Source organism: Caretta caretta, chromosome 20, assembly GCF_965140235.1.
Source record: "Caretta caretta isolate rCarCar2 chromosome 20, rCarCar1.hap1, whole genome shotgun sequence".
Lineage (NCBI taxonomy): Eukaryota > Metazoa > Chordata > Testudines > Cheloniidae > Caretta > Caretta caretta.
The window spans coordinates 4,619,102-4,641,303 of record NC_134225.1 but is presented as its reverse complement, the minus strand read 5'-3'; the positions used below and the strand labels follow the sequence as shown (position 1 = coordinate 4,641,303).

The window sequence follows — 22,202 nt, the reverse complement described above, 5'->3', positions numbered from 1 at the left end:
AGTCACACAGGGCCTCACGCAGACTGAGCAGTGCTTTATTCTGCAAGACAGCCAGTCAGTTGCAATGCAAGCCGAAACCAAAAGCTGTTCCTACGTGAACCCTTTTTTTCAATTGTATTTGAATGGGATTTCTTGCAGCGTAAAGTGCTGTTCTCTGCACGTAAAGCTAGCTATGTCTGGACCACCATGAAATGACTGCATTTTCCAGAAAATACAGTGTGTTCTGGCTGTTTTCTGCCCCCTTAAGAGGCTTGAGAATCTTATTTCTCTCCAACCAGGGTGAGACAGGTCTCACCAGAAGATTTCATTCATCATTTGTATTACATTGGTGTCTAGATGCCCCACCAGAAATACAGAGACATTGTGTCGAGAGCTAGGTAAACACCGTAGGCCATTCCTATTAAGCGCATGCTTCATTCTTTCGTTGAATCTGGGACCATAGGGAGAGACGGGGCCTGCCTTAAGAGCTTGCAATCTAACCAGTAATGATGAAATCCCACCTTTATGGTCCTCTTCCTCGCTGCTTCTTAGGCGAGTGTTTCCATGGCTGGCTGGAGCCTCTCTTATCCCGGATTGCAGAGGAACCCACGGCCGTGGTGAGTCCAGACATCACCACCATCGACCTGAATACCTTTGAGTTTTCCAAGCCAATCCAATATGGGAAGCAACACAGTCGGGGAAATTTTGACTGGAGTTTGACCTTTGGGTGGGAGGCCATTCCTCCTAAGGAGAAGCAGAGAAGAAAAGATGAGACCTCCCCTATCAAGTAAGTGCAAAATGAATATGCCTGTGGTATATTGCTGTCTTCTGAGACCACTGCTTATCGTGCTGGCCAATATTGTCTCACTGGTTCTATATGCTCCCCCGTCTGTCAGCAGCCGTCTGTTGTCTCTTGTCTTAGTCTGTAAACTCCTCCGGGCAAGGACTTTTATTCTGTGTTTATACAGCGCCTGACACAACGAGGCCCTGTCCGTGACTGGAACTTCTGGGTGTTATGCTAACACACTATTTTTCTTTGTGGGTACATGATACAGTACCGCATGCAATAGCTAGGGTGACCAGATAGCAACCGTAAAAAAAAAAACGGGACGGGGTGGGGGGTAAGAGGCGCCTATATAAGAGAGTCCCCCAAAACAGGACTGTCCCTTTAAAAACAGGACACCTGGTCACCCTAGCAATAGGCAGTCATGGAAAGGAGTGTTTGGTCCTACTTGTCAGTCTAAGGGTGTAGTTAACAAATACTAGAATAATTCTATGTGTGGAGCAGTTTTGTTTTGTTTTCTTCAGGCTGCAAGGTTTTCTTCTTAGGGCTGGTCTAAGCACAGATATATCCGTCCAGTCAGGGATGTGATTTTTGAATTATCACTTAGAGTTATCCTTAGGCTTGGAAGGGTTAGTTTTTTGTTGGCAAATGTCAGTAAATGTCAATTTCACCATACATACGGAAAAAATATTTCCCTCAATAATAACTGAAATTTACAGAAATAAAAAAACAAAATGCTGCTTGAGAACTTACTAAAGTTTGATTTAAGGATATTGAGTGTGTATTTTTGACATGTGGTGGTGACAATTTGTGTGTGTTACTGTTATAAAGCTTTAACTTTCTGAATCTCGGCATCTACTGTCATTAAATAATTGTGTAACACGCACCCCCATGGTTCCGCTCCCCGGAATTTTGCAGAACTGTGAAAATTTAAATTGATAAAAATCGGAGGGGATGCGTAGCAATAAACATCTATATTATCCATAGAATTTTTTTTTAAAAATCTAATAACTCGGTTTGGCAGACTACAGGTACAAACCCTAATGGAGACAGTAATGTTGACACAAAGTTGCTTATATACAATATAAATTATTCCCTTTCCCCTGTAGGAATAAGCTATACACTGGTATAAAGGTGCTTATATCTCAGTAACAGCATCCACACTCAAGGGGTTATACCGCTTGGTCCAGTGATGACGGCGGTACCCTAAGAGATGCGTGACCTAGTTTCAATTCCCTGCTCCTCCACGGGTTTCCTGCGTGACCTTGGGCAAGTCACTTAGCCTTTCTGTGTCTCAGTTCTCCATCTGTGCAATAGGGATAATGGTATTGCCCTACCTCACAGGAGTGTTGTGAGAATCAGTATATTAAAGTTTGTGAAGCGCGTTGAGATCTACTGGTGAAAAGAGCTAGGTGGTATTATACTGGGATAGTGAAAGTGGTGCAACTTTCTAGCGCAGACAAGCCCTCGGTCTGTCTGAGGTTCATTCAGTGGTGTGGCCTGTTTTGTTAAGAGAGGGCAAATTTGACCTGCAAATATTGTCCTTGATATTGGCGGGTATTGGAGTGGACCAAACTCTTTTTTTGACAGATAACGTGTGGTGGTGGCTTTTTGCGGGGCTTTGGGGGTTTGTTTTTTCTCTCTTGGTTTTTTGTCAGCCTTTTTCTGAATTTGGAAAATCTTTGTTTAAAAAAAAAATACCCATTAAAATTTATTCACGATTTTTAAAATATTTGTGGGGTTATTTTCATTTTTTGATTTCTCCTTTCTTTTTTCCAGTCAATTTTTAAAATCAGGTGCCCCTCCTGTTAAAAAAAAAAAAAAAAAAAAAAAAGGCAGGGAAGGAGAAAACAACCAATTAAAAATTACGGGAGGGTTGCACCCTGCAAAATGAAATTTTAATTAAGAAGCTTTTTTTACCAAATTGTTTGGGGTTTTTGATCTTTTTTTACCCAACTAGCTCTAGATGGTATTTGTCCTTTTTCTTGGGGAGAAAAGAGGCAAAGACAAACACCGTCTACCATGCAACATGTATCTTTGTGGGAAGGGGTAGCCCCTCGACCCCACCCTTCCTAATACGCCCTACAGCCAAGCTCTCATAGAGGGCTGCTGAGTTTGGGCGTGTCATGTTTTGAATGTGTCAGATGCTGAGTGCCTAGCTCAAGGTACCTCAGGGCTGACTTTGAGAGGCGCCAGCAAAGCTAGCCAGGGGTTTTTCAATGAAACACTTTTCTGTCTGAGAAATCTGATCTGTCAAAACCAAAACTTCTAATGGAAACATAGTAGTTTTGATGAAACATTAGTCAGGAAGGTGTCTAATATCCAATATGGAATTTTTTTGAGGGGTTGGGGGGGCTCCTACCCCAGAACAGCCAATAGCCTGATTCAGAGCAGTGACTTAAGCCTGGATCTCCCACATCCCAGGTAAGTGACCTAACCACAGAGCTGTTAGCTCATGTTTTTTGATGGAAAATTTCAAAGAGCTTCATCGTTCCAATGCAAAACTAAAGCACATTTCAGAACCTCAGATTTTCACAAAACAGAATTCTTGTTTTCTAGCTCAGATCTAATGCTGAGATGCTTCGGACTGGCTTGGCCCTGCAGGCCCTTGAATTATCTGAAAATCAGGCCTGAAAACAAACCTCCAAAGCCAGTGGCAGCTCCTGGCAGCTTGGCTTTTTGTTCATATACCATGTACAGCCTCTTAACTGAGTGTCAGGATGTCCCCTTAGGGTGCTTGGCTGTTAGGCCTTGAATAGCTTCCCCTTCCCAGTGTAAGGCAGCTACATCAGACACTGTTGTGTGTTCTGTTTGGGTTAGCTGAAAGGAGTGGGGTGGCTGGTTAGGAGGATATCTCTAGTTGGGTTTGAATGAGAGAGAGCCATTATGAACTTAATTTCTACGAATGAAAGTGTCACCCACACACCTCCTGGGTGGGGTGTTCTGTCCCATCGGCGGGGAGGGGGAGAGGAAAAGTTTGCTCCTGCTCTACACCCTTAACTAAGCCAGTTGGCTTTTAGCTCATGTGGTAGAGGCTCGTGCATTAAGCTCTGGAGGTCCCCGATTCGATCCTGCCCACCGACAACCTGGGTCTGTCAGCGTTTTACAAAAGGAGCTCTTAATCACCTCAGGCTCCAGACAGACCTTGCTTTCTGGCAAAGTCTCTCATTAACAGCGTAATTGCTGTGTCTTTTTATCTTTCCACTTACCTCAAAAAACCCTGTCATCTGAACGCACTGTCAGTACCTGAGTTGGGAAAAGGGGGCGATCTGCCCGTTCAGTCTTATGAAAAGGCCCTTTTCCTGTTTGAACAGAGGGAGCATTAAAGATTAGTAGGAATTGCTGTCCCGCCAAAACAGGAGAACCTGCTTATTGTGATACGGAGACTTGACTTAAAACTTATTGTGTTTTATTTCTTTGCCAGTGAGATGGTATTGGTCAATTTCCAATTAATTCTAGTAGGCTGGAGGCAGCATGGTCTAGTGGCTAGAGCACAGGTCTAGGAGACTTGGGTTCAAATCCTTGCTCCGCCACTGACTACCTGTGCGATCTAGGACAAACCACTTAGGCCTTGTTTACACTAGAGAAGATTTGCCTGTAAAAGATCTAGCAGAGAAGTAGCTTATACAGGCAGAAGAGGTATTTTACCAGTATAGTTGCTGTCATTCAGGGAGGAGATTTAACTATACCGCAAAAGATCTCCTTTGGCCAGCGTAGCCTGCATCTAGACTAGGACGGTTTGCAGCATAACTATACAAGCAAAAACGACGAGGAGTCCTTGTGGCACCTTAAAGACTAACAAATTTATTTGGGCAGAAGCTTTCGGGGGCTAGAACTCACTTCATCAGATGCATGGAGTGGAAAATTCACTCCTTGCACCTGATGAAGTGGGTTCTAGCCCATAAAAGCTTCTGCCCAAATAAATTTGTTAGTCTCTAAGGTGCCACAAGGACTCCTTGTTGTTTTTGCTGATACAGACTAATGCAGTTACCACTCTGAAACCTATACCAGCAAACCTTTTCTAATATAAACTAGTATCAGTTCTACACCTTAAACTTATGCTGGCATAGCTGTCTCAGTCTGGGACGTGAGGAAGTGTGATTTGCGACTGATGTACTGGTAAAATCACAGTGTTGCTGATATAACTCATTTTGTTCAGAAGGGCTGGAATCGTCTATCTTGCCCAAAGCACAGTTTTGCCAGCATGAGGTCCGTCCACGGTGCTAGCGTAGGATACCGGCAAACCTTGTCTCATGTCGACCTGTCCTCTGCCTCTGTTCCCCATTTATAAAAGGGAGGGGAGCAGCACTGAAGTGCTGCAAGGATAAATACAATAAAGATACAACAGCGACAGGGGCCAGATAAGTTCCTGAGATTGGGTTTTTTCTTTGTTTTTGGTAACTTACCTTTGACATTTTAAAGTGCATTGCTCCTGAAGCTCCATAGAAAAGAGTCTTTTGTCTCCTTCAAACCCAGCCAGCCTGCTGCCCAGTTGGCACAAGCAACTGTAGACGATAGTCACCTGTCTCTGCCCCTTCCGAAACAGAATAACCTTGAATTCCCAAGTGAAGACATTCAATGCCTGCTCTTGGCCCTTTCCGCGATAGCGAGACAAAGCCTGGCCTCTGGCCTGGAGTACGGCTCCGCTTTGTGGAAAAGTCAGACGGGAGAAGTTTCTTTCTCAATAAAGGTCCCTTTTTTTCCTGTGGACTGGTAACTTGGCTTCCAGCTGCCTCTAATCTCCGCTGGCTCCTCTCGGCGAGAACACAGCAGTTCAGTAAGTTTTTTATAAAAGCCAGTTTCGGTTCCACCCCACCCCCCATTTAAAGTTGAGATGTAACAGATTATAAAGGGAGACAAAAGGAGACGCTTAGTCCTGAGTACCTGGATTTCCTTTCTGCTCTGATATTCAGTAATGATACTCAAGGCTTCTTCTCTTCCTCCTGAATCAGATCAGCCCCTGGGTCCTGCATCCACTCGGTGTCGCAGCTACTAGCTGCTCCCTTGACTTCTCTCTGTCTTAGGTACTTACATGACCCTCATTACCGGACGATCTGAGCGCCTCACAGTCCCATGTATTTTTCCCTCCCAACACACCTGTGAGGCAGGGTAGCACCATTATCCTCATTTGTGGATGGGGAACTGAGGCGCAAAGATCAAGTGACTTGCCTAAGGTCAGATAGGGAGACAGTGGCAGAGTGGGGAATTGAACCCAGGTCTTCAGAGTCTCCAGGTTAGTATGCTATCCACTGGATCCTCCTCCTTGTCTGGACGATAATCCCTTATCTGAAGTATTTTGCAAGAGGCTTCTGACGGTCTGTTCTAAGGGTTTCTTTGTTATCCTAATGTCTCCACGCTTGTGACTGGCCTGCTCAAGACATTTTTCCTGATCGCAGGAGGACACCGCAATACCAGGGCTCAGAGTTCTGAATGTGAAGATTATTTAACATCTCAGTGTAGCTATCCCCATCTGCAAACTGGGGATATTTGCATCATCATGGCAAATCCCAGAGGGTCCCTGGAATGGGGTTGGGGGCCAGGAGGTCATGGCCCCATCACTTTTTACCAGCTGTAAGGGCGAGTGACTGGGGGGCGGGGCCTTGTGGGGCAGGGGCAGCACAGGGGTGGGACCATGTTTCAGGCACCAGTGGGGGGCGGAGGGGGGGGCCCACACTTCAGTCACCCCTGGTCTCCCTACAGATTTGAGTGCCACCTGTATCGATCTCTAGCCAGATCCCTAAGAGAGTCTGGCTGTGTGTTCAGTTTGTCCATCCTTGGTGACCTTATTGCCCTACTGAAGCTTTTGGGATGCTGGCTGTATAGCAGCCTTCCTTGGTAAACGTGTTCCTTGGTCTTCTGTCCTAATATGTCCATACCAAGAAAGGTGCCCATGCCAATACCAAACCAATGCTGATGGAGGTAGTTGCTGGGTTCAGCTTTGAATATCCTCATTTCTGATCTTGTCCTGCCACTTCCTATGGATATTTGTCTTGCAGCAGGATGAATGGTGGGGTTTGCCCAGATTGCTAAATTAACGTTTGTGATGCACCAAGTATGTTCTCTTGACTCTGCTTCTGACTCCCCTCAGGTCTCCCACTTTTGCTGGCGGCCTCTTTGCGATCTCCAAGTCCTATTTTGAACACATTGGTTCCTATGATGACCAGATGGAGATCTGGGGCGGGGAGAATGTGGAAATGTCCTTTAGGGTAAGAGCCAAGTGAAACAGTGTGTGTGTGGGGGGGGGGGGGGGGAACAGTTAACTTCTAGCAGGATTAAAACTAGGGGGCCCACGCACTTTGTTGCTTCTGTAGGCCCATCGTATTGCAAGAGTTATACCAAGAGTTCCCCCACAAACACATATGGTCCCTGTGTGTTTCCTATTTTTCCCCTCTTCTGATTTTCTGAAATTCTTCCCTCCCCCCAATCAATAGGATTGTGCCCACTGATGCCTAAAACATTCCCTGAAATTCTGGCATTGATCAGATGTAGCATTCAAAAGTTATCACGTTACGGAGAAATGCCAGTGAGTTGAGTATAAGGCCTCATAACCTTGGCCAACAAAATCCCTTAACTGTGGGCTTTGGACTACTGCAATACAAATAACGAAGCTCAAAGTACATTATGCCAGATCTCAACCCAGTCCAGTTCTGACCTTCAAACTATGGAAGAAAACACTTTGGACATAGGAAACATTCTTTTTCCCCTTTGATTGATGTGTCCGGGTTTGTCTGACTAAAGCTCCCTTTGAAATCCACTGGATGGGCTGCTTCCCCCTTGTGTAGGTTTGGCAGTGTGGTGGTCAGCTGGAGATCATCCCTTGCTCGGTGGTTGGGCACGTGTTCCGCTCCAAAAGTCCACACACCTTCCCGAAAGGAACTCAGGTCATCTCCAGGAACCAAGTGCGCCTGGCAGAGGTCTGGATGGACGACTATAAGGAAATCTTCTACAGAAGAAACCAGCAGGCCTCGAAGATGGCCAGAGAGGTACCAACCCCAGTTCCATAAAGCATCTCACAAGTAATCAAAGCATCTTTGATGTGTTTCTGTATGCAGGGAAACTAGTTGGTTGATTCCTCTTGGCAGTGCCAGGCTTCTTGTAGTGTCATGCTTAAGGCGCTGGTCCTATGAAGAGAACCACATGGATGGACCCATCTGCCTGTGCAGAACTCCATAGAAGTCAACTAGACTCTGTGCAGAGTCAGTGGCCAACCCATGTGGGATCTGGATCAGTAGCAGAGCTAGGTTGTAGAGCTGGGGGGGCGATGGGTTATTGGTAGTACAACCTTCAACTATATCTATTGGCTTGAAAAGGTGCCACAAGTACATGAAAAGGCCACCGGGGGGCGCACACACACCCCCCTCCCTATTAGCTCTGCCACTGTTCAGAACCCAAAGTGAGGATGGCTCCCAAATGCCTTGTGCTGTCTGAGATGAGCCTTCCGATTAGAACCAGTCGGAGAATATTTCAACATAAGGTTTTTCGTCAAAAAATGCTGATTAATTGAAATTTGTTTGCAAAACAGGGTAGGTTTGGACAAACCTCCTGACTCCCCAAAAAAACCCACCGTGGAAAAGCTTCAGAACTATCCATATTTCATTTTGCCGTTTTTCTGAACAAAAAAATTCAGGTTTTCTGGGTCAAAACATCATTCGTTTAAATTTCTAATTAGATTTTAAAAACAGAGCTTTAAAAGAAAACCATTCGATGAACCCAAGCTGAACTTTCTGGGGTTTTTTTTTTTAAGTCAAACATTTTTGAGATTTCCACTTTGTCCTGATTCAGGATGGGGGGGGAGGGGGGATTTCAAACTCTCAAAGATTCGCTGGAGGGAAAAACAGGTTTTCTCTCCCTCCCTCCTTCCAGTGACAAGCATCCTGGGAAACATCCTCCTACCTGTGATAAGAGGGGAAGGTGTGTCGTAACTTAATCCCATAAGGTTCTAAGATGAATTACAAATGGAAACTGCCTCTCTGTGATGCTTTAAGGCAAACCTATTAAAGGGAATGCCGGGTTCTGGATTCTGTTGCTGCCCCGTTGAGGCTAGTTTAATTTTTCTTGCATGATTTTGATAGAAAACGTACGGCGACATTACAGAACGGCTCAAACTGAAGGAGCAACTGCACTGTAAAAACTTCACCTGGTATCTACAAACTATCTACCCAGAGATCTTCATCCCAGACTTGACTCCAACCTTCTATGGAGCAGTAAGTGCAGGAGTGCGTCTGTGTTGTCCTGTTTTCTTTTGGTTAACCACCCCCGCAATTCCCTCCTTCTCTAGAAACAAATGGAGATGGTAGCAGCGGTTCGTATGGTATAGAGGCTCCAACGAAGATCAGGTTGCCATTGCACTGAGCAGGCTCCCGACGTGACAGTCCCTGCCCCAAACAGCTTACAGTCTAAATGTCCAAGACAAAACTTGGAGATGAGAAACGCAGACACCGAAAAGGGAAATGACTTTGCCCCAGACCTAGACGTTTTTCTAAAAGATCCGCTGTAGAAATTATTTTGGGGGAGTTCTGTGGTCTGTGCTATACAGAAGGTCCGATCACGCTGGGTCCCTTTTGAGTTTGAAACCTACAAATGAAGGCGTCCCAGCAGGAGCCAGGAATACCTTTCATATGCTTATCGGCACTGCTGCAGCAACAACACTGCTAATTATAGTCACGGCTGGCTCAGTGAGCATGTGTACACGAGCAGGGGAATTGCACCCCTACCTCATAGTGTAGACATAGCCTTAAACAGTGCCCTGGCGCTTGGAATCCTCCCTGTTGTTCATGAGCATCTCTGTCAGACTTGGGAAACTTCTGTTCAGTCCCCTGCTATTTCTTCTCCTGCCCCCATCCCATTCCCCTTTGTCTCAGGGCTCGTCTACACTAGCTGGTTGTGAGAGAGAGAACCCATTTTCCCTTTATTTACACACACAACCTCCCCTCTTCTCTCCCCCCCCCCCCCCCCCGTGGAAAAGGCATTTGGGTTTTTTTTTTTAAGTGGGCTTTTATTCCTACTGGAACAATCTTACACCAGGACTAAAAGCTTCATAGAAAATGTTAAAATGGAAAGGAGCGAATTTTTTTCTAAGACTTCTCCCCATATCTTCCTCCCCAACTAGCTACGTGATTGGCAGCTTATGCTCAAGAATGGAACAGTGGAGGTTAAGCGGTGGGGTGGGGGGGCTGTCAGAGCTGAGGAAGGCTGGTTTGTGATTTAGCTGGTTTTGCTCTTTCACCCAGGCCAGCCGGGAAGGGGAGTGCAGCAAAGATGACTCACTGCCTGAGGGCTGGGCACACCTCATATTGCTGAAGAACTATACTGCTGGCCAAGTAATAGGCTTCTAAGTGGCCAATCCAGTTCTTGCCTGAAAGGATACTAGTATCCATGCAGGGTTCTGAGAGTTGGGGAGTTTAAAGTGGGGCTGAAATATAGTGAAGCCAGCAACGGACAAAGGAGTTTGACTCCCACCTTCCCAGTGAGTCAAGAAAAATAGCATCTCTTAGATATTTATCTGGCTTGTTTTACCATAATATCTGAGTGCCTCACAATCTTAAATATCGGAGGGGTTGCCGCGTTAGTCTGGATCTGTAAAAGCGGCAGAGAGTCCTGGGTCACCTTATGGACTAACAGATGTATTGGAGCATAAGCATTCATGGGTGAATACTCACTTCTTCAAATGCATGTCGTGGAAATTTCCAGAGGCGGGTATAAATATGCAAGCAAACTTAAATATATAATTCCCATGCACCCCTGTGAGACACAGCAGTGCTGTCAGCTCCAAACAGAAAAATCAGTTCTGTGCAGAGCACTGTTTATCTCTTATGGCCACTAAAGATTGTTGTTGCTGGCTTCTCCAGCGATTCAAGGTCAGGTGCCTCAAGGAAAATACACACTTTGGGTTTGTCCTGGGAAGTCAGATCATGCAGCTGAGCTCATTCCAATTCAGAGAAATGGAGTCAAATGCCAACTGCAGAAAGGATGTTGCTTTGCATAGTTAAAAACTTGCAGCTCCAAGTCTCTGATCCAGTTATCTAGTGATACGTAGGCAGCAGAAGAGTGACCAGATATAAGCCGATCGTGCATAGGATCCTAATCCTGGTTGAACCCTCCTGCTCACCCCGCCCTTGCTTGCATTCCAGAAGGTGCAGCCAGAAGTCAGCATGGCAGATTTATTAATTTGCAGGGCTGCTCCCTGATACAAGTTGTTGTATCAAAGGCAGTTTTACAGCAATCTGTCCATAGCCGATTACTTGACGCCTGCTCTGGGTAGTTTTCAGTTTGTGGAGTTCTCAGCATTATTTCCCCAGAATGCTTTGTCTTCCCATCTCCAAAAAATAATCGTCCCTGGAAAGTTAGTGCCTTACGAAAGGTCCCAGCCTCTTAAGACTTAGAGCTCCAAGGCAGAGATTGTGAGGCAATTTGGATGTCCAATACTCATTAATTTTAATGTGAATTGGTTGCTACAATCATAGACTTTAAGGCCAGAAGGGACCATTTTGGTCATCTAATCTGACCTCCTGCACATCACAGCCGCAGAACCTCCTCTACCTCATCCCCTAACCTCTGGCTGAGTTACTGAAGTCCTCGAATTATGATTGAAAGACTTCAATTACAGAGAATCCACCATGTGCTCTTGTTCAGACCAACAAGTGTCCCATGCCCCACGCTGCAAATGAAAGGAGGGGAAAAACCCTCAAGGTCTTTGCCAATCTGACGTGGGGGGAAATTCCTTCCAGACCCCAAACAGTGATCAGACCCTGTGCATGTAAGAGAAACCCACCAACTGGACACCTGAGGTAAGAATTCACTATAGAAACTCAGAGCCTTCTCTGTCTAGTGTTCCGTCTCCAATGGCTTTGAAAATTTCAGCTCAAATATACTGAGTATTAAATGAAATGCTGCTGAAAGAATAGAAATAGGTAGGATCCCAACCCCCAAACCACAGCAAAGCCCTGATTTTAAAAAAAAAAAACAAAAAACTGGCCAAGGATCCCGACAGGATGTAATAGGATTTGCTGGGCTGTGTTTTCAGCTGAAAAGTGGATCCTGAATCCCTGGCCAAGCACACAGGGTTGGGTTGGGTCTGTGTCTGAGCACCCAAACGCGGCAAAGTCCCCTCCAACCTGAGCTGCTTGCTTGCTTTGTTTTGTTCTTTGCTTTCAGATTAAAAATGAAGGGTCAAAGAATTGCCTGGATGTTGGCGAGAACAATCACGGAGGGAAGCCGCTGATCATGTACCCTTGCCATGGAATGGGAGGCAATCAGGTATGCAATCTGTGCAAATGTGTCCCACCTGCTTTCACCCTATCCTACCCCCCACTGAAATAGGAAAGCCCAGAGCTGGGAGAAGGAAGAAAACCCAGCCTTTCCATATTCACAGTTAAGATTTGAATCATGCACGGAACATGGGCAATTCTCCCTCCTTCATACCTCTTCTTATTTAAACAAGTTATTTTATTTCAGTAAGGACAATAACCTCCATTCAAGTCCTGAGCCTGAATGGTCTTCGCCCCAAACAGCTGAAGTCCATGGCGCTTCAGCGACACACTGTGCCTCTCTGCCTTTCATCTGAGGATTTCTAAACACTTTACAGTGTGACTTAAAGCCCCCTTTCAGAACTGTCCCAATTTTCTGTTTGTTTCCAGGCTGAACCAAACCACTGAAGAAAAAAAAATTGTTTTGGATCAAACAAACCAATTCATTCAAACCGAAACAAAATGTTATGTTTGACTTTTAGCAGTTTTAATGTAAAATTCTATCCCAAAAGCATATTAGAAGTGTTGAAACAAACGTTAAGATTTTTTTCCTGATTCTCTGTTTTGTTTTTTACCGAAAGAATTTGGTGAATTCGTAAAATATTTTGGTCTGTCTGAATCTTCATTGTTGGCAATAAAAATGTCATCCAAAAAATTCACCTTAGCTCTACTCCCTTTTTCCATCATGAAGTAGGTTGTTATCCCTAGCGATGGTAGAGGATGGGGAACATAAGAATGGCCATACTGGGTCAGACCAAAGGTCCATTCAGCCCAGTGTCCTGTCTACCGACAGTGGCCAATGCCAGGTGCCCCAGAGGGAGTGAACCTAACAGGTAATGATCTAGTGATCTCTCTCCTGCTATCCATCTTCACCCTCTGACAAACAGAGGCTAGAGACACCATTCCTTACCTATCCTGGCTAATAGCCATTAATGGACTTAACCTCCATGAATTTATCCAGTTCTCTTTTAAACCCTGTTATAGTCCTAGCCTTCACAACCTCCTCAGACAAGGAGTTCCACAGGTTGACTGTGGGCTGAGTGAAGACAAACTTCCTTTTATTTGTTTTAAACCTGCTACCCATTAATTTCATTTGGTGGCCCCTAGCTCTTACATTGTGGGAACAAGTAAATAACTTTTCCTTGTTCACTTTCTCCACACCACTCATGATTTTATATACTTCTATCATATCCCCCCTTAGTCTCCTCTTGTCCAAGCTGAAAAGTCCTAGCCTCTGTAATCTCTCCTCATAAGGGAGCTGTTCCAAACCCCTAATCATTTTAGTTGCCCTTCTCTGAACCTTTTCTAATGCCAGTATATCTTTTTTGAGATGAGAGGACCATATCTGTACGCAGTATTCAAGATGTGGGCGTACCATGGATTTATATATGGGCAATAAGATATTCTCCGTCTTATTCTTTATCCCTTTTTTAATGATTCCTAACATCCCGATTGCTTTTTTGACTGCTGCTGCACACTGCGTGGATGTCTTCAGAGAACCATCCATGATGACACCAAGATCTTTCTTCTGATTAGTTGTAGCTAAATTAGCCCCCATCATATTGTATGTATAGTTGGGGTTATTTTTTCCAATGTGCATTACTTTACATTTATCCACATTAAATTTCATTTGCCATTTTGTTGCCCAATCACTAAGTTTTGTGAGATCTTTTTGAAGTTCTTCACAGTCTGCTTTGGTCTTAACTATCTTGATGGTAGACGATGGGGAAGGAGTGAGACAGGGAAAATAATTCTGACCCAGTTCACGCAGCCCAGCAGTGGCTGATCTAAGCTCAGGAGACCTGATTTCTAGTCTTCTGCTCCAACCACTAAATCTGTCACCCCACTCTGCCAGCTCCATTGGGTGCCTGACCGTTTTGCTTTTGAATATGCTCCACTAAATTGCACTTTTTTTTTTTTTTGGTGTCCCCCGGCAGCTCAACTTGGTGCGGCCCTCTGTCCCTCTCTGGTGGTGCCTAGACTGCCCAGAAATCAATGAGCCTGCCTCAGCCTTGTCTAACAGCTGGATCTTTCGGGTTGAGTGGTAGAGGCTCTTGCATTAAGATTCAGAGGTCTCCGTTTCAGTCCCGACTGCTGAAGACAATGACAGGGCCGTCGGCATTACATCACAATTGGAGATGGGATTCACTCCACTGGTGGTGTGAGCGGGCTGCCCCTTGTCCATCCGGTATCCAAGCTGCTCACTGCACAACTTATTGGGGGATTAGATATCTCATCAAGGGCAGGGGGTGGCTCCTTCAGACTTGTGGGGACCCACTGGCATTGGTGTGCGCTTGATTATCAACTGGCATAAGAGCGAATTCTCCAAGCACCTTGAGTTAATTTTGGTGCTGCCTTCATTAGTGAAGAAGGCAGGCTGTTTCCGTGTAGCATGGGTGACCGTTGGATAGCAGCAGCCTAATCTCCCCTGTCTGGTCTTGGTTCTCAGTATTTTGAATACACGTCCCAGAAGGACCTGCGGCACAACATCGGCAAGCAGCTCTGCCTCCGATCCGGCTTTGGGCCGGTGGAGCTGGGAGACTGTCACTTCACAGGAAAGAACTCGCGTGTTCCAGGAAATGAAGAATGGGAACTGACCCACGTAAGTAAAGAACACGGGCTCAATGCACTCAGAAGCAGCAGTGTCTTTCCCTCTTCCTCACCTCTGACGAGAGTTTCTTAGGTGCCTTGCAGAAGCCTGTCTTGTGCTTTGCTGTCAAACTGGGAGGGTTCCTTCGGGAGGCATTGGGACCTACTGGGGAGAGGACTGGACTGGGCCGCAGGAGTGGAGCCATGCAAGTAACCAACCTTATTTTGGATCTCTGGCAGTTCCAAAAAATCAAAGAATTTTGGTTTGGGTCAAACAGTTTTGTTGCAATTTGCAGCTTTTTAACAAAAAAAAAAATTTCCTTCAATTTTAAATTTTTTAAGTGAAAAGTCATTTTGGATTGGAAAATTTAAACATTTTGTTCTGAAAATGTCAAAACAAAACTTTTGAATTTTTCCAACTGAAATAATTGAGCCAAAATTGACACAAATTTGTGAAGTGTTTCAGTCGATCCAAATCTGCATTTTTTTTTTTCCCCACCAAAAAAAGTCTTGGCTGAAAAATCTGGCCCAGATCTACTCCGGAGACCTGGTTTTTATTCCTCGGTTCGCTGGGTGACCTTGGGCAAGTCACGTCGCCTCCCTGTGCCTCAGTTTCCCCTTCTGTACAATGGGGATAACAGTGGTCCTTTGTAAAGCACTTTGAGATTGGTGGATGATGTGAGCAAGGTATCTCTATTTGTTTTTTAGGATCGTCTGATTAAAAACATAGCCTCTAACATGTGTTTATCTGCAAGAGATGAGCATCCCTCTATGACTTCCTGTAACCCCTCGGATTCTTATCAACAGTGGTTCTTTACCCAAGCAACATAATGAAGACAAAACCAGTGTCAGCAAGAAATGTGCCAGCCCATCTCACTTTGAGACCTTGATTCCAAACTGCACTCAGGAAAACAGAAGCTAAGACTCTCTCCTTTTATTTAAAAGAAGTTAACGTCTTAAATATGCTGCATTTCACAGTTGCCTTTAATTCTACTCTGTGCCTTTGGGATAAGACTGTGTAATACGTGGAGATTGTTGTACCACTTTTTCTGAGAGACTAAGCAAACTTCTTGTTTGCAGCCTACGTGAGTGTCATATTGTAACATGTCCAAAGATAAATAACATGGGACCAACTACATCGATAATTGCATGAATGATCAATCCCACTTCCTAAGCCCCGGAAAATTGGACCACAACCAGTCAGAATGCAAGGGATGAGACTGAATACAACTAAGAAGCGGTGCCAGCTGGCCTTTGAATATGTCTCATGCCAAAGGTGGTACCCGGTGTCCTCTAGTTATCACATAGGCTTGCGTGCAAAGGCAGATCAGGATGCTGCAAGAAGAAATTGCAGTGTCACGGTCAGGAGAGCATCTCCATGCTCTCTAGCACAGGCTCTTGTTTAATGAGATTTTTAACCTTGAAGGTGGAGATAGGTGTGTGCATTTAAAACATAACACCAGGGTGCATTGCTGTGTGAAATCCCAGCCTGTTGCACCAAATGAAACCTGTGCGTTACCTTGGGAGCTCTTGCCAGCACAAGGAGATAGTAGTACTAATTGTGTTGCAAATAAAAAGGACTTTCTGTGCAGTTAATCCCCAAAGGAGAGATGATGAATCATTTACTTGGCCCATGCAGGGAAGTGGCCTGGTGATGGTGCTGCTAAGCATAGCCTAGCAGGGGAAAGCCTGATATGGTTGAGAGACGGGTACCATATGAGCCCGCGAGATCATGTTGGTGGCTGGACTGAAGGTTATGGAATAGCATGCAGGGTATGGGAGGAGGAGTTTTTTTTTTTTTGAATCAGTGGATCAGTGCACATGAAACACAGATCCTGAGATCCAGCAAGCTCATGGCTTTTGATTTCCTTGTGCAATGAAGCAATCCTACCATCTATAACTTACAGCGTGTGCCAGTCGGAGGAAATATGTAGTGTCACTTTTATCCTGGGCTGTCTGCTTCAATTTCCTGCTTGGGTTTTGGTCCTTTATAAAAATCTGCATCCAAGGAACACCTCCGATGACTCATCCCCACCCATAGACCGTTTAAATTAGGACGTGCACAAGCAGAGCAACTGGTTTCTACGGGATACATTGATGCAAATCCCAGGACGCGCGCACTCCAGAATCTGGGGCATTCTTTACTGGAGGGCTTAGTTTAAACTCTGATTCTGTTCCCCCTGTTGGATCCCCCTGCCTCCCAAACTAAACCGTGCAGCTAGTTTCTCTAAAATTTTAGCATCTTGGATGCTAGGAAAGATGGCCTAGTAGGAGATTGAATGTAAGCCCTTTCTTTGAGACTTGAATACTGTAGTTTCCTTTAGTTTCTAATCGATTCCATTTCCATTTTAATTGAAAAATCTTCCTGGAAATGCGGGAGGAGACCTACCTTTGGGCATATGACCTGAACCAAAAATAAAGAGATGTTCTATTTTACAAAAGAATCCAGTCTAGATTTGGTTCCTTTGGAGCAGATGGTCCCAGTTTGCTGCAACAGGCCCTAGAGGCACAAACACTTCACCCAGCTGTTTCTGAGTTGGCACACCTTTCAGTTCAGTTATTAACCACACGCATTATGATTCTGCCGGCACTGCACACAGTACTAGACCGTCCCTGCCCCAGAGAACTCCATCTAAATAGAAAAGACGGACACAGGGAGCGGGGAGGAAGGGGATAGAACACACTAACAGAGTGAATAATGCAATGGTGGTAAATATCATATTAGTTCCACAATTTATTTAATTTCTTTTAGGTTTGGGGTGGGGAAGGGTTAGATCTAAACGAGACTTTGTCGGCATGATACCCTAGACACGTGATGCTAAACTAGTGCCGGGGGTGGGGAAGCAAACTCCCAGGCCCTGCTGGTCATGTCCACCCAGGAGGACAGGGCTACATGCTGCCCCCTTCTGGGGTTTGAGCTCCTGTGTCCATTTCCTCAACGCCGGCCCTTCCTGGATGCCAGGGGCAAGTCACAACGTCGCCCCATGGCGCAGCTTGTTTCTAGGCATAGCAGACTCTCAAAGCGTTCGCTCTGGTGCGCTCAGATGGTTTGCGAGGCGCTTGATTTGGACGGGCGGGGTCTGTTCCGGCACATTCAGGCTCCCTAGGCCCTTTGGAGCACCTTGTTGAGTTGGAGGGATCTTTCCCAGATGGGAAGGAAAACCTCCCAGCTCTAAAAGCTGATGCTAGAGCTCTCACTCTGGTATGGCCCCTTTAGGTGGCACTCTTACCCCATCAGCCTCTTTAGCCCTCGATCTCAGACACACTACAGAGTCGTGACTGCCTCCAAAGGACTCGGGTGTCCTCTTTGCTGCTCGATAGGTTCACTGTCCTGCAAGGAAAATAGGATCGGACACGAGCCCCTAACCCTTCATGTTGGGGAAGGCCTCCCCTCTGTCCCTGATGACTCCAGAACAGTCTCCTGGAAGCAGTCTTGCTTTGTAATTCCTAGAGGCTGCTGAGAGTATTAAAGGGCCTGAGTTCAGCATGAAAATGCCAGCCAATTCAATGTGTCCTAGAAAAACAGCCTGGATTGCTGACTTGACCATGCCAGCTCAGCTGTCCTCTGTTGGAGCCTCTTTATACTGTGGATGTATTTTAGTGGGGCACCAGTGCCCTGTCAGTTTCCCTTTGTCCCAAGTGTCTTCGGTGGGTGTCGCAAGTCCCCACGTCCTTGTCCTGTTTGAGTGGCCAACAGACTTAATTTGATGGATCTCTATCTTATGTACTTACATGGCACCCTTTCCCATAGTCTCTGAGCACTTCAGAATTTGTAAATGTACTTATCTTCTCAATACCTGTGGAGCTGGGCAGTGCTCTTTTTCCCCCATTGTACAGATGGGGAAGTTAGCTTTGTGGCTATTGCAGGCAACTGAGAGTCGAGAGAGTTAGGTTCTTGTCGGGACTCTGCCATTGACCAGCTTTGAGACCATGGTCAACTCGCTTTGCTGCACTGTGGTTTAGATTCCCCCCCTGGAGAACGGGTCTTACACAGAGTAATAGAGCTCAACTAATGTTGGTCGAAAGCTTTGATAGCCAGCGGTAGAAGATGCAAAGCATGATTATACCTGCCCTGAGCTATTTGATTTGGAGTTGGAGAGGGAGGCATCCTTGGATCGCATGAGTTTCGCACTGAAGCGGAGTCAGAGAAAAGTTGCACGACTGAGACAATTTGCATAATCAGTGCACTATTTTCAGTTATTGCAGTCCTACCACATTCTGTTTCCCCTCCCAGGCGTACCCCAGACATACACTGGTTTGGCGTATCCCATCTCATCCCTGTTCATAAAGTCCCTTCCTCTGATTAAAACTCCCCACCTACCAATGCAATCGAATGGTGCTGGAAATGCTACTCGATTGTTGTCACAAAGTTCAATATCAACCGTCTTGAGTTTGTCTTCTCAATTTCAGAGTCTGATGAATTACTCTGAAGACGGACAGATATTCACAGCCCATTTCTTCTGAATAATGCTGCCTACTGGATGTGGTGTGTTTAAATATCAACTTATTAGTTATTGCATAGACAGTTTTCTGTTGCCTGATCTACTGAAGGTCTATTGATTAGATTCCCTGTTTAGGTTCCCCAATTTGCATTCTGTAATTTGATATGTTCTTGTCCCAGGATCAGACCCAACATTTATCAGAGTTACTGGTTTGGGAGCCCAGCAATGACACCATTCGCACGCGGCGGGAAAGACCACCTGCAATTGTAAGAGTTTTATTACTACCATGTAGTAATAAATAAATAAGTAAAACCATCCAAACAAGTAAAGTGAGATAATAGAACACCGTAAGGATGACCTGGACCATGACATGTATATACTCACTCTGTCCTGGGGAGAGTTCTAAGTACTGAGACAGATCCTAGTCTGACCCGGGCATGCCAATGAAGAACTCCAAGGGCTTTACCTAAGGCCAAATGTTGAATAAGCCCCATGTCCTTCATGCATATATATGACTACCTCCTCCCTCTATAATATCTTAACTTCCGTACCCTCATAATGTTGGGGTGTCCTCCTAGAGATTAGTCTATTAATTCGATGAAAGCCATTCACATATACATCAATTGCATTAATGTGGTTACCTGCGGTTAGGCATCTGCTGATATTCCCATCCCAAAATACCCTGAACTGCTACAAACTGCCTTCTTGCAGATACCTGTCTGCAGTTTTCAACACCTGTGATCATTACAAAACAGCAAACAAAGCCTGATGTCATCTTGTGACTTAGCGTTACTATTCGTTCACTTACTTATGCTAACTTATTAAGCAAGTACTCCTGTGCAGGCTGTCAGGCCTTGTACTTATGCTAACTGCTTAAGCTATTCTTACAGGTCTATAGGTTTCTTGCTTTTCTGCAGTCAGTTCCTTACCCCTTTATCTTATTCTTACTTCACTGCTACGTTTCCTGGCATGTTGTACTTCAACAAAGATAAAAAGCAGAAATCCAACAGGTGCTAAGGGTGTTGGGATTTTACCCAAGTGCCTGTTGCTATTTTTGGGTAGCCGTTGATTCGGAATGTCTGTATCTCAAACTAGTTTACACAGTGATCACTCTGTAGGATAATTTGTGCTGTGGGACCATGAAGCCTGTTCTTATTCCAGAACAAACATTGGTTACTTAAAAACACAGTTGAACGGCTCTTAACGTCATGTCAAATGGGAGAAACCAAGATCCAACCTGAACTACGGTGTCGCTAGCATGCACCTCTGTAGTAATGAAATATGTTAGCACTGCTCACAAGAACCAGGAAGTTTGATAGGTAGGAGGAATTTGTTAGATTCCTGTTGTAGGTAGTAAATAAGCTTAGAGAAAATGGCGGGGGTCTCACATCTTGGACGTAAAGAAACAAATGCCTATTCTAGATTTTTTTTACTGAAAATATAAGTACGAAATCTAGAACTGTTTCAGTAACAAATCTCTACCGTGGATGCAGTTATATCGGTATGAACTTGCCTTATATTGATCATAGCTTATTCCCTTTGCTGTATGGGAATAAGTTATAAGTACAAGGCACCACTTAAACTGGTATAACTGTGTCCACACTGGTGGGTTGGTACTGCTTAACTATAGTTCATGCATTGTACAACTTGTGTGTAGGCAAAGCCTGCAAAGGCATATGTCCTATGGTGGTGGGCATACGGTGGCAGTTTGCTGTAAGTAGCTATAACGTGGGACTGAGACTTGGGAGCCCTGGGTTGTGTTCCTGGTTCTGCCACTGGCCTGCTGGGTGACCTTGGGCAAGTTGCTCCACCTCGTGCCTCCATTTCCCCATCTGTAATAACGATACTGACCACCTTGGTAAACACTTGGAGATCTACTGATGAGAAGAGCTAGGTATTAATTTATTATTATGGAAGTGCCTAAGACAGACAGTGGTGGGTGCTCATGAGTTACGTTGCCTGAGACCTATACTATACTGAGACACATCAACACAGGCGGGAAGCTATCGATTTAGAAAGTGTGTTCCAACCACTACGCAGAACCAAATCCAATGGAAACTATACTGAAGAAATGTTGTGTCTAAATTATCTTCCCCCGATCACTCAGAAGCAGGGTTGACCTCGTCTGTTCTGGGAGGCACTTACCATGAATTTGGGCGCCTTTAGGAAGGCGTCTCAGTGGGGTGGCTGATGTCGGGGATCTCCAGAGCTGCAAGCCTCTGTAGCTTGGCGCGAAAGGGCCCTCCTGTATAGCTGGGGATGCGTCATGTATGCTCTCCAGTGGGCCGCATAAACACGTTTTGCCAACAGCATGCTTTGTGACCCAATTACAGCTACTTTCCAATGGCCACAATCACATGTGTTTATCACAACAGCTCCCCAAACACACAGGAAGCTGGAAGTTTTAAGGCTATAAATACACATAGCTGCAAAACAGCATGGTGGTCATATCAATAGGAAACATGTAAAGTGGTTATCCGGTCACAATATATTTATAACTCATGTAACGGCCAAACAAGGCTCTGAGGCCCAGTGTGGTACAAATACAACTTTCACAAGGCCAGTCATAACACAAGTATAATGTGTAATATAGACAGGATCTTAGCTGGGGTTTATGTAACGGGGCCAAAGCCTCGTCCATGTTAAAGGTGCAGACTCAGTTACGTGACCTGATGTCAATACGCATCGGTCCAATCCACAGTAGAAACTTTGACCATATTGTAAGTGGTCAGGGAACACTTGGGTTGCGAGGATCTGCTGTAACAGTTTTAAGTGCAGATCTGGCTATTAAAGGGAAACGTGAAGATCGGGTATAATAGAGCAAGGGAGAGAATAAATATATTGAATCTTGTTAGTCATGTATGCTCTGTGTTGGGGTATGTGGGATAAGGGACAAGAATTCTTAAGTGCCCCTTGTAGACTTCTTCAACTGATCTTTTGCTTGATCACGTATATGTCTCTCTGGTTCTCCAAGCCCTGAAGATGCCTCCCCCTAGGTCTACTACTGAGAATTTTTCAAAGTATCTTAAGGAAGAAAAACACCCATCGCCTACTGGATTTCAAGTGGCACCAAACTCCCTTCAATCTTCTGAAAATCCCAGCTTATCCAAATCAGGCAGAACAAGGGCTTAAAGCTGAGTCTCCCACATCCAGGTGCGTGTC

The 22,202-nt window shown here is 45.1% G+C and overlaps 1 protein-coding gene across 2 annotated transcripts in view; it reads left to right on the top strand.

The window, feature by feature from the left end:
* Nucleotides 1-17,042, top strand: part of GALNT6 (polypeptide N-acetylgalactosaminyltransferase 6) — a 50,005-nt gene extending 32,963 nt beyond the window's left edge. For both annotated transcript variants that reach the window (XM_048831985.2, XM_075121479.1), the window contains exons 5-11: nucleotides 532-766; nucleotides 6,852-6,969; nucleotides 7,546-7,746; nucleotides 8,836-8,967; nucleotides 11,918-12,019; nucleotides 14,459-14,611; nucleotides 15,307-17,042. In XM_048831985.2, the coding sequence (XP_048687942.1) occupies nucleotides 532-766; nucleotides 6,852-6,969; nucleotides 7,546-7,746; nucleotides 8,836-8,967; nucleotides 11,918-12,019; nucleotides 14,459-14,611; nucleotides 15,307-15,429 (1,064 nt within the window). In that variant the 3' untranslated portion in view covers nucleotides 15,430-17,042. The remainder of the gene's footprint in view (nucleotides 1-531; nucleotides 767-6,851; nucleotides 6,970-7,545; nucleotides 7,747-8,835; nucleotides 8,968-11,917; nucleotides 12,020-14,458; nucleotides 14,612-15,306) is intronic.
* The last annotated feature ends 5,160 nt before the right edge of the window (nucleotides 17,043-22,202 follow it).